Raw genomic sequence first — 13,736 nt, 5'->3', positions numbered from 1 at the left:
TGGATTAAAGCTCGAAAAATGTCAGATCACACTATCAGTCGTGGCTGACAGAAGTAAGTTGTTTTAACTGAAGACATTAAAAGATGATGAGAAATGAAAAATATGATATACGAGTACATTTGTACTTTGGAGAAAACAATTAAATAAGACGCCTTTTATAGCGATACAAAAAATTTGTATAAAAAAATGTTTTTTTATTTTTTGCGACTTTTAAATACAAAAAGTTGCAGAATAATTTGAAAGATTTAAAATGAACGTTAATTCATGTTTATAAAACGCATCTTTCCGACAACAGGACAAAGCAAAACAGCAAATCGTCGAATTTGTATTATCAAAGCCTTGACGTAACAAAATATCTATCAGCTGTGATCAAAACCGTTAGCTAAAGGATTTATAAGTATATAAATACTTATATATAAGTTCTGCTCAAATTAGGATGAATTATCTATTTATAACACATTATATTGAAACCCGTTCAAGATAGAAATATATGAGTAATTAATAATTTTTTTACAGGAGAACTTTATCTTGGACAGGCTTATAATATTGTTGTACATATTATAGAGCATTGTTTACAAAATTTAACATAAATTTTTGATACAAAATAGAAAATGTTTATCAAGTTAATTTATGATATTTATCATGTTTCTTATTTAATTTTAAATACTGAAAAAAATTTGTTTTTTTTTTTTTAAGTGTTATATATTAAGGTCATATTTTTCTTTTATTACCGACTTGCATTGTGGGAACGTCATCACGAGATCAGGGGCTAATAATAGACTAGAAAAAGTATCAAAAGACTTAATTTCTTAAATAATTCCAATTTTTTACTGACAATTTAGACAATATCATTTAAAAGTAAATATAAAAATAAATTATTTATTCAAACGTCTCGTTGCTTTGCGGATGTGTCTCTCGGGAATCGGTGCCGTATTAAAACTATTAGTCGAATTATTTGCTCCAAATATATTACTGCCATTGTTAGTGTTTCCAGAAAAGTTAAAAGCAGATTTGCTTGAATCTGTTCCTGTCATAACATTGCCTCCTCCGAATGAGAATACGTTCCCTCCAGTATTACTTAATCCGCTAAAGGAAAAAGCTGAATTGCCGGAACTATTGCTGTTGTTAACGTTGTTGTTATTATTTGTATTATTAATTAATTTATTACTGTTTTGCAGACTATTGTTATTGTTACCAATGACATTATTGTTGTTAGAGCTATTGTCAGGAATATTTTTATTTGTATTGTTATAGCTATTATTATTATTACATGTATAATTGTTACTGAAATTGTTTAGGCTGGCATTCGAATTATTTGAAAATTGATTAAAGGAAAATTTTCCATCACTTGGTTTTGCAGGATTGTTGAAAGAACTTAAATTACTAGATTGATTATTAAATGAATTTGTTACACTGTTTCCGAACGTATTAGACGCAATTTTATCATTGTTTGAAAATGTACTCATATTATTCCCAAAACTATTACTACCAAAAATGTTTGATTGGGGATTGATTGAATTTGTTGTAAACGTATGTGATTTTTCCTCCTCCTTGACTTTACCAAATGTGCTTGTATTTTTATTTTCTCCAAAAGTGAAATTTGGGGCTGGATTGCTGTTTACTGAAAGAACATTTGATGAAGAACCGAATGAAAAAACTCCTGAAGGTGCACTTGAATTTGCGTTTGATGGATTTGTGACATTATTATTATTATTATTATTACTATTATTATTATTATTATTAAAATTAAACGTTGTTACTGATTTTTGCAATGAAGTATCATTTGTTGTACCAAATATTGGCATTTTATTTTCTTGCACCGGTATTTGGTTGTCTTGTTGTTTTACAACGTTATTATCAAACACATTAATTGAGGAACTTGAAAGATTTCCAAATAAATTTTTAATATTTGATGATGCTGAATTAAATGTATTAGAACCAAAAACAGTGTTTGTTTTATCATTTGAAGAATCCACACTTTTCAGAGGCAAAACTTTTTGTGATGTGTTAACATTTCCAAATTGAAATAAATTACTTTGGGGATTGGCATTACCAATATCAAACGCAGGTGTAGCTTGTTTTGTTGTTGATGTAAAGGAAAAATTTGGAGTCGTTTGATCTAAAAAATTTTATCAAAATTTTATGTATAAGAATTATATTTTATCTTAAAAATCAATTTACCATTTCGTTGAGAGGTAGTGAATACATTAGAACTTTCATTCGATTTATTAGATAGGTTATTTCCGAAAGAAAATGTTGTGGTTAGTTGATGATTAGATTGTAAATTTTCATTGTTCATGTTTGATGTTGGTGCTGTCAAAGTGTTTGTCTTAGGATTTTCGCTTATTTTTGGTAACTGAAACATATTTGAGGTACTTGTTATAGGTGTTATATCATTTTTGAAAGCAAATCCCCCCTTTGATTGAGAATTTGAATCTTCAGTTCGATCGACAGAAAATTTGTTTGAGTTAATGTGATCAGCAGATCCAAATAAAATTGCGCCAGAAACTAAAGAACTGCTTTTAGTTGTTTCTGGCTTCAGAGTAATTGCAGCAGCATGATTTGTTTCAGCTAAATTTGGTTTTGACTGTTGCGACATTGAATTTACGTTAGAAATCTGTGAAGTTTTATCATTTTTATTAATTACAGATAATATAGAAGTCCCAGCAATAGGTGTAGTTCCCTTTTCATTATTTTTAGTTTCCACCACAATTTTCGAAAATTCTTCATTATTGCTTTTTGTACTCGAAACTCCATTTGACATTGGTTTCAAATTTAATATCAACGAACTTTGGGAACTTGGTTCGGTTGAGGTTTCGTTTGTCTTTTTACCAAATTCGAAATTTTTGGAATCACTAAGGTTATTTGAAGAATTTTTTAAATCAAAAGAAATAGTACTGATAGTTTTGTTAGAATCCAAAGATTTAAAACCACCTAAAATTAAAGAGACTTTTATAATTTTTTCAGAGCTTTAAAAAATAAATATATTACCTAATTTTTTTGCTGTTCCGGATTTGCTAACGTCCTTTAAAATGGAGAAATCTGATTTAACATTTTTATCTTTCGTCACAGTCATAGATTTTTCACTGCCTTCTACATCCCCATTTTGAACATTTACATTTTTACTGTCTTCAATTTTGCTTTTCTCAGGAAGCAAATCATTGTCAACCTCATCTTGATCTTCGTTTAAATCTCCACGCAACCCACTTAGCATGAGGGCTAGTTTCGTTTTTTGTGTTTTTTCCATTACAGCATTTTTGGCAAGATTAATTCCGATAGAAGTTAAATTTTTTGGTTTCACAAACGATATTTTTGGTACTTCATTTTCATCATCATTTTTATTTATAACTTTTTTAGCGTTATAATTGTCCGAAATTTCATATTTTTTGTTGAAAAGTGTTAATTTGGGCTTACAATTACTCGATTCAGTAAAAGTTGAATCAGCTTTAATAACAGGTTCCGACCTTGTCCTACAAGGTTCTGCGATTTTTTCAGGAAAACGCTCCATTAACCTAGAGGTATTAGATGAAAGTACTGAGCCTTTAAAATGGTCTATGGTTTCGCAATTCTTTTCAGATTCAACATTTTGTTTACAAGTTTGCTTTTGCTTTGGTTGTCCAAAGTGATGTGGTGTTTCCCCTGATTTTGATATAACATTTGATGATAGTTGTTCATATAATTTTCGTTTTGGCGATAATAACGATAAACTTGAACTTAGCGAACTGGTAAATTCATTATTAGTTTTCCGGTGTCTTATTAAATTTGAGTTACTGCTTTGACCATTATTAGGGATTTTAGCAGTGGGTGATACTGATGGAGATGTTAATTCTCTATTTCTTTTTATACAATTTTTTGTTTGAACAGCAAGGTTAGAGTTTTGGTGAGATAATGATCCAGTCAAGTTTGATGGCAAATCATAGCTCGATTCCTTACAATATTTCTTAATGCTGTCATTAGAATCAAGCTCCTAAAATATATTTAATTAGTAAGGTTAGCATTACTAAATACCAAAATTAGACTGAAAAAACTTCTATATAAAAATATAATAAAATAATTCTTTAAAGATATTTCTTTGAGGAATACTTACGTCGCTGTTTATTCTTTTTCGTGAAATTTCTTTAAGCGCTTCAAGAACACTTCTTGTTGGTGCTGTTTCAGAATCTGCAACGGGATGTAAAATTGGTCGATTTTCTCGCGCAATATCATTATTTGCTTGCTTTAGTCCTAAACTGACAGTAGGAACAATTGATCCTGTTCGTAATATACTAGATCTTGAATTAGCTTGAAATACGGATTTATCTACGAGAAAATTTAATAAAACTAAGTAACTTATTTATCAAAAAAATACATACCTGGTGGAGCTATACGAACTACAGAGATACTATTTTTATTTCGACTGTGTTTGTATGGTATTTCATTTTTTTTTAGGTGAACGACGGGAAACTGTCCTGGCTTATACAAGTTATTTATCGACAAACTTTTGTGTAATTTTCTGCTGTTCTCGTAATATTTAACTATCCGCGATGTTAACCCTTGACTTTGAACATCAGTATATATTCTTTTGATATTAAAAAATTGATTAGTTTCTTTTATATAATATTTAAATAGGTGGACTGTTATATATATATATTTTACCTAGGATCTAATTTCTGTAGTCCACTGTTGTAACCAGATTTTTTTAATGGCACGCTTGTATTTTTGGAATAATTTTGAGAATTTTCGACTTTTAGTGGTGAATGAATTCCACCCCATGGAAATTTTTGTTGAAAGCTATTTTTATTTTATAAATATTAAAATAAATCGTTTTATTTTAAAAGAAAAAAATGCCAACACTTACTCTACAATATGGGTCGATTCAGCTATTGGGCTTGATAAGTTTGGAGAACTCAAACTTAATCTTCCACCTAAAGAACTTCTTCTACTCATGTTACATATATTTATCTAATTTTTATATTACAGTTTTTCATACACTTTTAATTTCTTTGTTTTGCGGATAACATACAATTTATAATAATTAAATGAAAAATGTAACTCTGCTTAAAGCGTGCTTCCATAAAAAAATTCTGACAGTACACAAGCATACCATATAATATTTGACTCAACAGTTCCCAAACAATCATAGTTTAAAATTTTACAAAGTAGAATTATATGTTTGCGTATATGACATCAATGGTAAGAAATGATTTGTTAAACGAATTTGTAATGCTAAACTTAATGCTAAACTCTAACGTTGTCAGACTCTCATTAATTTGACAATACAATATTTACATTATATAAATATATTATGATAATGGGATATTTTTCTCATATTATTATGTTTTTTAAACATATTAACGTATTAATTCTTTTATATAAAAAAAATTGTATTCTTGTATATAATAAAATAGTTTGTATATTAAACGCTTGAATATGTATTTGGGATTTTTTCGGTTTTAAATATAATATGAATATAATATGAATAATTTCGGTTTTAAATATAATATGAACATAAAAATAAATTAATTAATTTTTGACAACGTCAAAAGTATGTTAATAAATTAATACGATTTGCAAAAATAAATGAAATAATTATTCTTAATTAATAATTACGAACTCATAACTCATAATAATTTATATTATTTGCCGTCAAACACATACGACTTTTATGAAACCAAAATTAAATCTTGGATATTGTCCTATATGTAAACAGTACCTTATTATTTTTTTTCTAAGATAACTGACTTAAAAATTAATACAGTCTCGTGAAGGGGGCTTATAAGAATGTAAGATAGTTTTTGTTTTTGATCTTGTTTCCCAATTTTCCTCTTGGAAGTTTGTTGATTGTTCAATTAATATTTCTCAAAACTTTACATTAATTGCTTTTCTTTTTCATAATAAAAATACTAAATTTTCGAGCTGGAAAAATTTTATTTGACGAAAATGTATTTCTAGCATAATCTAAAAATGGGAACTTCAGTGTTTTTCAATTTTATGTAGAAGATTTTTTTTGCACTGTTATTAATACGTCTATTATCTGTAATAGTAAATAATTTTAATTCCTTAGTCTAAGCATCATAACGCCATTTATGTCGACACAATAGACTTATTTATCTAGCAAGTCCATCGTAAACATATCGTGAGAATATATGCATACTGTTAAGGTCTTAAAATAAATACTTTTTGACATATCAATTGTCGATTTTCATGTATTCATGAGCAAACTTACAAAATTTGTTGTGTGTTCATACATATGTGCATAAAATGTTTATTTGAAAAATAGGTATTTAAGTATTATAATTTCTTAATACAAAAATTTACTCAAATTGGTTTGGCACAGAATTTTAATCAAAAATAACTAAATTTAGCCAGGCAATCAACACCCACATTCGTTAGCGAGTTTCCCAGAGTTAGAAAAAATTTATGTAGTGCTTAATCAATAAATATGTATTACATAAAACATTTTCGCCCCTTTGTTATTTGTGTTGCACCATTTTTTGATATCACAACCGCCGATAAGATTACTTCGAATCGGACTAACGAAGAATTTCAAAAGAGAAAACAGTCTTCAGAAACTGGATTGGACAGAGTTAAAAGAATGTTTAAATTAGATGAACATGGAGCTATATCGAATGAACTTAATTCCATTCATCAAGCTGGGTTTTTGGGGTTTTTGATTGGAGCAATCTATGGCGGTGTTATTAATTCAAGAAAGGCGTATATTGATTTTATGGAAAATAATGAAGCAACTGCTTTTAAATCTCACTTAGATGCTAAGAAAAAGCTTCAAGACCAATTTACAGTTAGTTTTGCTAAAGGAGGTTTCAAATGGGGTTGGCGCATTGGATTATTTACAACATCATATGTTGGAATAATAACCATTATATCGGTTTATAGAGAAAAATCATCAATTTATGAATATTTAGTTGCTGGTTCAACAACAGGAGCTATTTTTAGAGCCAATTTGGGATTGCGTGGAATGGCTGCAGGAGGAATAGTTGGTGGTACTTTAGGAGGAATAGCTGGAATTATTTCACTACTTTTAATGAAAGCTTCTGGCACAACAATGGAAGAAATCCGTTATTGGCAATACAAATGGAAGTTAGACAGAGATAATGTTGTCAATGAATCAATTAAGATATTAGAGCCAGATAATCAATTGATTCAACATCACGATAGAAAAGTTAACACAGTTGACATAAAAAAAGTGTAAAATACATGATTTAATCAAAAGCATTTTCTATCAATTTTTTAAGGGTTTTTATCATTTACTTTTATTTTAGCAAATTATCTATATAAAATTATTTTGTATTTAAAACCTACAAAAATTAATTTAGATCTTCATAATTTCTTTATCCCTTGAGGGCGTCTTGCAATCTCCGGCGTGCGGATACAACTCTGTCTTCCTGACGCCTAATATCATCATCTGAAACATTAATTGCTTGCATTAAGGGCTGATCTGGATTAATATGAACACCAGAATTTGTTAACAAGACTTGTCGGTTTGCAGTTTGACCAGTTATAGGCTTATTTGAGACATGTAACGCAGTAGCCACCGACTGTAATACGGTTTGTTCATACACGTTCGGTCCAACAGCGCGCATTCCTTTTGGCAACTCAATTCTACTGAACTCTTCTCCTGCTACACTGCAAGCACGCATCCCTTCCAATCTTTTTTCCCAAAATAATTGTTTTGGCTTATCTTGGTATTTAGAATCATGTTTAACTTTACTCGAGTCGTGGTTTTTAATCACTGTTACAGGTTGTTTAAAAATGGATGCTGTTTGTCGTATGGGAGGTACAAGAGATACATCTGTTCTTATTCCTCGACTACAAAATTTTTCAATATTTTTATTTATTCAAATAAAATTAGTTTTATTTTCGTGCATGTTTGTACATAATATAAAAATCGTAACAAGACGCATTTAATTACTACTTTATATATAATTTAAAATATTTAACTCACTATATTACCTGTAATAATACAAATCAGCTTTGGTATTGGGAGGATTGTATGATTTTATATTTGGTTCTTGTTTACCAGCAGACCTTCTTTCAATAGTAACACTAGAATTCATTCTATGCAAATCAATTTACAAAATGGTCTATAATATGTAAGATGCTACAATATATATAGTAATTTTTGGCCTTTTAGTGATGAATTGAATATTTAAATACAGGAAGCACAAAATATTGAAAATGTCTTTTTGTTTTGCTTTTAATTCAACCCAATAAGTTACAACAGTTATCTGCTTTATTTTCTTCTTGTTCGTTAATAGACTAAAGATATCATAGGCTAACTTTGATGTAGTGGTAGAGAACTATCCTCGTCATAGAATTATCGATACTTTTCACATATCGAAATAATCGATGTTTTTCTTGTTAGTGGAGTTATTTTTTGACAACATAAAAGTACATGTCAGGCAGGTTTACAAATCTAACAAAATTTGAAAATTAGTCGAATCTGTATCTATAAATCAAATTTGATACATGGTCAAATTTTCTATCATTTTAGTTGTTTTTTACGACATAATTGAATGGAATTATGTGTGTATGTAAATGTAAAAGTTGCAATGTATAATATATTAAAAACAATATTAAAATAAACCATTAATAAGACTAAAATTGAAATGAAATATTTGCATCTTTAATATTAGAACTATCTTTTTGTTCTTGATCCATTTATTTTTTTTTACATCATCCAACGGCAGTTTGAATTTGTTTGATAACTCCCCATACACCTTTTACTTTTTATTTGAGTTTTTATCTTTTTTTTTCATGTTCTAAGGGTTCCATCTTTTTTCGAATTTGAAAATAAATTGTATTTAATTTTCGGCACACAATTTATTTTTACTTATAAACATTTTGAAACACTAATACGCAAAATTTCAAAAATTTAAAATTGTATTACCGTAGAAACTCACAACACAAATGAATGTTCTGTAAATAGATAAAAAAAGTTCAATCAGCTGATCATACTTATAACACATCGAAAATTTTAGTACATACCATTTTTAATTGTTTCAGTTAAAACTGGTGAGTACTTTATTATTCATTTAGTTTAATTGGATTGGCTGTTTACAAATCAAATATGTTTGAAATTTTGATGGTTGATGATTAGTTTGAGTTTTTTGATTTTTTTTTTGTGATTTATTTTGAAAAATAGTCGTAATACTACACTTGAAACGTATCGCTGAAACGTATAAAATCATAAATTGAAGTCATCGAAAGTAAAAAATTTCCGAACCCTATTTATAAGTTTTCCTCCATGTAAACATAGAATATATACATAATATATAACTATGTACATGCGTTTCAATTGTCATTTGTCTAAAATTATGAATTTACTGAAAATTTAGATAAATAGATAAATAAGCATAGCGGGTATCAAATGAACAGATAGGAGTACATTTATCAGACGGGGCTTTTTGGAAATATTAGTGCTAAAAAAGCATTTTAAAATGATTTTAGGAGCCGTTCTTTATGTATACAAAGGAGAATGGGGTCTTCCATCTATCGACTTTGATTGTTTGCGCACTTTGGTAGCATTTAACTGAATAAAATTAAAATACACACATACGTAATTTTTTATTAACCTATAATTTTAGTGTGCCGTTAAATTTACTAGGGCCCCAATAGAAATCAATACATCGGGAAATCCACTTTGGTCAGGAGTTGGAAAATTACCATATTTAAAAATAGGGCCACAAAAATTAGTTGGGTACAGGAAAATTAACGAATTTCTTAAAAGTGAGGTAAGTAATTGTGCACTTTGTTTACACTTTTATTTTTAGATTTGTCGGTAGGTGAATGACCAACAAATGAAAAATCAAGGGAGAAATTAGTATTTATGTATGTACATTTTTTTTAGGGCTTTTCGCTTAATTTACATTTAAATACGAAACAAAAGCATCTTTCAACAGCTTATGACAATTTTGTTTTTCAAAATTTAAATGCATATTACTTCTATTATATGTATGGAAATCCTTCAAATTTTGATACTACAAGAGCACTTTATTCCAAGAGGACTCCGTTTCCCTTCAATTTTTATTATCCTGGTAAATATTTCCAAGAAGCACAAGATGTGATCGAAGTATTTTCAGACTTTCACATATACGAAAAAATAGAAGACCATGATACGGAAAAGGTAAGTATTGAAAGTATAGCTAAAAAATATAAAAATATTTTTGAAGATTTATTGCAGATTTTGTTAAACGCAAAGTGTTGCATTAATTTTTTATCAAAAAAATTGGGTAACCAAATATGGTTTTTTGGAGATCATTATAGTGAATTAGATGCCATTGTTTATTCTTATATATCTATTATTTTTCATGTGTCACTGCCCCACAATCCTTTGCGAGATCATATTAAAGAATGTAAAAATTTAGTGGTCTTTATTAATCGTATTACCAAAGATATTTTTCGAGATGAAGGATATATGACAAAGTCAAATATCGCAACAAGTCCAAAAACAAATTCCGGTTCAAATTTAACAAAATCTGAACACGAATTTGCAGATAATAAAACGAAAACACAGATCTTAGCGGCATTAGGAGCTTGTGTAGCTATGGGTACATATGCTGCATATACAGGTTTACTTAAGGTAGTAAAAGTACACACATATAAATAAATAAGAAATAATACGCGTTTATTTGCAGCTTTCCTTTGATCGCGATTATCAACAGGAAATTCCAATTGAAGAAGAAGATGAAGTTGGTTCTGAATAATACATAAACACACAATAACAACATTTTCTTCGTTAGAAATTTAATATAGTTAAAAATTTTAATTATTTAAAATTTTTTTTTAACGTTATAAGGTAGTTATTGAATTGTTACAAGACTTAAATACTACGTATGCATGAAAGAATGTTTACATGCCTGTATATTTTATTTAAATGGGTGTGCCTATTTTTGTTTTTCTTATTTTTACACAGTTCCTAATATTGTGACCGAACTCTTTAATTGAAAATAGTAATTTTGAAATATAAGAAACCTAAATGAATAATAAATCATACATTCATATATATATATAAATTACGAATTTGTACTTTGAAATTTTCAAATATGGGACAGTCAACTACATTAAATATCTTGAATCTCATTACTAATATATTTTATAAAAATAAACTTCAACATCACAATAAATACATGTCTGGAAATTACAAAAATTAAGTTTAGAAAATGTTGGCTTACCTTTCAGTTGGATTACGCGAAAAACATTAGTTTAAAAAATATAGAGAAAAAGCATGCCTTAAAATTTTATAAATAAAATTGTAAGTTACAGCCACAAAAATGATTCTTAAATTATTGTCTCATAAAAATCATTTTTTTTCTATAACGACCATGAAATTTTCTTTAAATTAATAAATTAAAGGTTTTATATAAAAAATATTAATAAAATTTAAATAAACAGTCTGACCTACTTTCAGAGTCTTAAATGTTTTTTTTTGACTATTTTTGTTTATTAATTAATTCTTTTTAAAACACTAACATTTTTAAGAAAAAATGATTTATTCTTCAACACTTTAGAGACTTTAATGGCTTTGAATTGATTTTTGTTTTTATTTATCTAATCAATAAATCTTAATTAAGCATTATTATGTGTGTTATTTTTTATTATTTGCATACCTATTTATTCATATTGTTGTGCAGTAGGGGAGTAACTTCTTTGAAGTAATAGAAAGAGTTTTCAATGATCGTTAACAATAAAAGCAAAGAAATTTTTTTTCAAATATATTAGATCTTCGAGATATTTTACATTTCTACGTCAAAATGCTGGAAATATATACCTACTATATTCTTAATTTTAGTGTTATTACGAAAATTACACATGTAGATCGTATTTTTCTTTTAAAACTGTAAATTCGAACTTTTAAGTTTTATGTACGTACAAGTTACATATAGGTACGTAATCAGTTAAAAAAACAAATTTTTATCACATAAAAACTGTTAAACTAATTCTGTATTTTAAATTGAAAAAGCGTGTTTTTGTTTTTTTGAATTCTACTTGCAAATAATGTACATAGTTACATAGATATATATTTATCACACATCTTCAAATTTAATCTTGTAAACAGAAGTAACACTACAAAATGTAATCGATATAAATTTGAATGTGCGAAAATATGTAGTTTAATACAATTTAAAATTTTACTTATAATTAAGTTTATATTTTTTTTAGACTTTTAATAGGGATGCCTTGGTGGCATAGGCATAGGCATTGGCATGGCCATTGGACCTATAGGATAAGGTATATTAGGTATTCCGCCAGTTGGATAGGGTAATCCACCACTTGTAGATAAATTGTTGAAAAAGCCTGTTGAAGGAGGAATATAAGCGCTTCCGCGATTTTGGCCCTTTTGAATAATTTCAGACATTTTTTCTGATTTTACTTTGCGCAAATGCATTATTTTTCGCAAATTTAGAAATTGATCTAAAAATGATTCCAAATTTAGTTCGTTATCTAAAAAATCCTTAACTAATTTTTCTGATTCTTCTTCACATTCTGCTGCTGCAGTTTGCAGAAGAGCTAAGGCAGTATCTTGGTTGATAGTCACAGATTTATTTTCTAAAAACAAATTAGGTTCAACAACTGGTTTAGTAAAATTAGAAATTTTTAAAAAATATTTGTTATACTTACTGAATTCTGTTAATTTTTCTTGCACAGAACTACATAACTCTTTTCCTTCTTGCGAAAGCTCACTTAATTTTCCCTTTAATTCAATTATTTCAGGTTCTTTAAGCAAATTGCCTTCAGCAAAAGTTCGATTTTCTTCCAAGAGTGATGATTTTTGTTCTTCTAAAGATTTGAGCTACATATAAAAATTTTTGTTTTATAAAGAAATTAAAATAAAATAAGCAGTCGTGAAGTTTTATATTTATTGAGGTATTTTTTGGAATATTTTTCGAAGTTATACTATGTTCTAATTATTTTTCTCGAATTGGAGTTTAATCTCCATCTGTATTCAGAAAAATGTTCAAAAAACATTTCATTGACAAAACTCTATTTGGAGAACATTTCTATATATTCGTGCCAATCGTGAATTTATATTTGTAAATTACGAAGATTACTCATTGAGAGATTTTAATTTCTAAAATTCAATGAGAATAACATTCTACTTGCAATTTTCAATTGAAATTTTTCCATTTAGCATAAATTGAAATTCATAATTGGCACTATTGTGTATAAATTGATTAAAATCTTAAGAGTATAGATTAGTACTTGAAAAGCTATTACCGAAATTTTAAAATATGTAGTATTCTATCCATTCGCTTCTTAATAAAAATAAATTAACGAACAAATAAACAAAAACACTTACAGCCTCAATTACCCGTTCTTCCAATTTGTCGTCATCGTTCAATAAGTCTTTCAATTCGTCTGAAATTACATTGTTCGTAATTTTTAACAACTTTATAATATTTCTTACCTGAAGATAAATTTGTAAGAGATATTTGCAATTGATTCATATATTGCTGATACATTTTAATTTTGAAATATCACCCAATTATTTTCTTCGGAGTTTTTTTTGATAAATGATAATTAAAAATATTGACAATGACAAATTTGTAAAAACAAAGGCTTCTTGACAGCAATACAAACTTATATTTGGTGACATCTTGTGTATGAAATAAGCACTACTTCTCTTAAAGGAGTTTCAAAATTCACAGGTATGTACATATTACTTTCTTATCAAATAAGTTCTTTGATAAAAAATATATAATTTGTAAATTGTTATCATTATTTACCATAGATTAAAC

The 13,736-nt window shown here is 27.8% G+C and overlaps 5 protein-coding genes across 5 annotated transcripts; 2 read left to right on the top strand and 3 right to left on the bottom strand.

Moving 5' to 3' along the window:
- Positions 1 to 805: 805 nt before the first annotated feature.
- LOC129607869 (putative uncharacterized protein DDB_G0282133) lies at positions 806 to 5,056 on the bottom strand. The gene is made up of 7 exons (XM_055519099.1): positions 4,838 to 5,056; positions 4,636 to 4,770; positions 4,353 to 4,558; positions 4,088 to 4,299; positions 2,992 to 3,967; positions 2,182 to 2,934; positions 806 to 2,119 (listed from the first exon to the last, which is right to left on the bottom strand). Exons 1-7 carry the CDS (start codon positions 4,924 to 4,926, stop codon positions 876 to 878), a joined length of 3,615 nt encoding a protein of 1,204 aa, XP_055375074.1. The 5' UTR covers positions 4,927 to 5,056; the 3' UTR covers positions 806 to 875.
- A 1,101-nt stretch (positions 5,057 to 6,157) lies between these two features.
- Positions 6,158 to 7,231, top strand: LOC129607871 (RPII140-upstream gene protein). The gene is made up of 2 exons (XM_055519102.1): positions 6,158 to 6,259; positions 6,345 to 7,231. The coding sequence occupies exon 2, from the start codon at positions 6,422 to 6,424 to the stop codon at positions 7,187 to 7,189; it is 768 nt and encodes a 255-aa protein (XP_055375077.1). The 5' UTR covers positions 6,158 to 6,259; positions 6,345 to 6,421; the 3' UTR covers positions 7,190 to 7,231.
- On the bottom strand, positions 7,205 to 8,271 carry LOC129607872 (methyl-CpG-binding domain protein 3). Its single transcript, XM_055519103.1, has 2 exons — positions 7,951 to 8,271; positions 7,205 to 7,806 (listed from the first exon to the last, which is right to left on the bottom strand). The coding sequence occupies exons 1-2, from the start codon at positions 8,052 to 8,054 to the stop codon at positions 7,329 to 7,331; spliced, it is 582 nt and encodes a 193-aa protein (XP_055375078.1). The 5' UTR covers positions 8,055 to 8,271; the 3' UTR covers positions 7,205 to 7,328.
- A 1,019-nt stretch (positions 8,272 to 9,290) lies between these two features.
- Positions 9,291 to 11,460, top strand: LOC129607904 (metaxin-1 homolog). The gene is made up of 5 exons (XM_055519153.1): positions 9,291 to 9,518; positions 9,585 to 9,731; positions 9,848 to 10,123; positions 10,181 to 10,579; positions 10,635 to 11,460. Exons 1-5 carry the CDS (start codon positions 9,438 to 9,440, stop codon positions 10,701 to 10,703), a joined length of 972 nt encoding a protein of 323 aa, XP_055375128.1. The 5' UTR covers positions 9,291 to 9,437; the 3' UTR covers positions 10,704 to 11,460.
- A 509-nt stretch (positions 11,461 to 11,969) lies between these two features.
- On the bottom strand, positions 11,970 to 13,545 carry LOC129607906 (vacuolar protein sorting-associated protein 37B). The gene is made up of 4 exons (XM_055519154.1): positions 13,406 to 13,545; positions 13,298 to 13,356; positions 12,619 to 12,790; positions 11,970 to 12,546 (listed from the first exon to the last, which is right to left on the bottom strand). The coding sequence occupies exons 1-4, from the start codon at positions 13,458 to 13,460 to the stop codon at positions 12,164 to 12,166; spliced, it is 669 nt and encodes a 222-aa protein (XP_055375129.1). The 5' UTR covers positions 13,461 to 13,545; the 3' UTR covers positions 11,970 to 12,163.
- Between the last annotated feature and the right edge of the window lie 191 nt (positions 13,546 to 13,736).

This window comes from Condylostylus longicornis, unplaced genomic scaffold, assembly GCF_029603195.1.
Source record: "Condylostylus longicornis isolate FDR11 unplaced genomic scaffold, ASM2960319v2 ptg000030l, whole genome shotgun sequence".
Taxonomy (NCBI): Eukaryota; Metazoa; Arthropoda; class Insecta; order Diptera; family Dolichopodidae; genus Condylostylus; species Condylostylus longicornis.
This window is presented reverse-complemented; position numbering and strand designations above follow the sequence as displayed.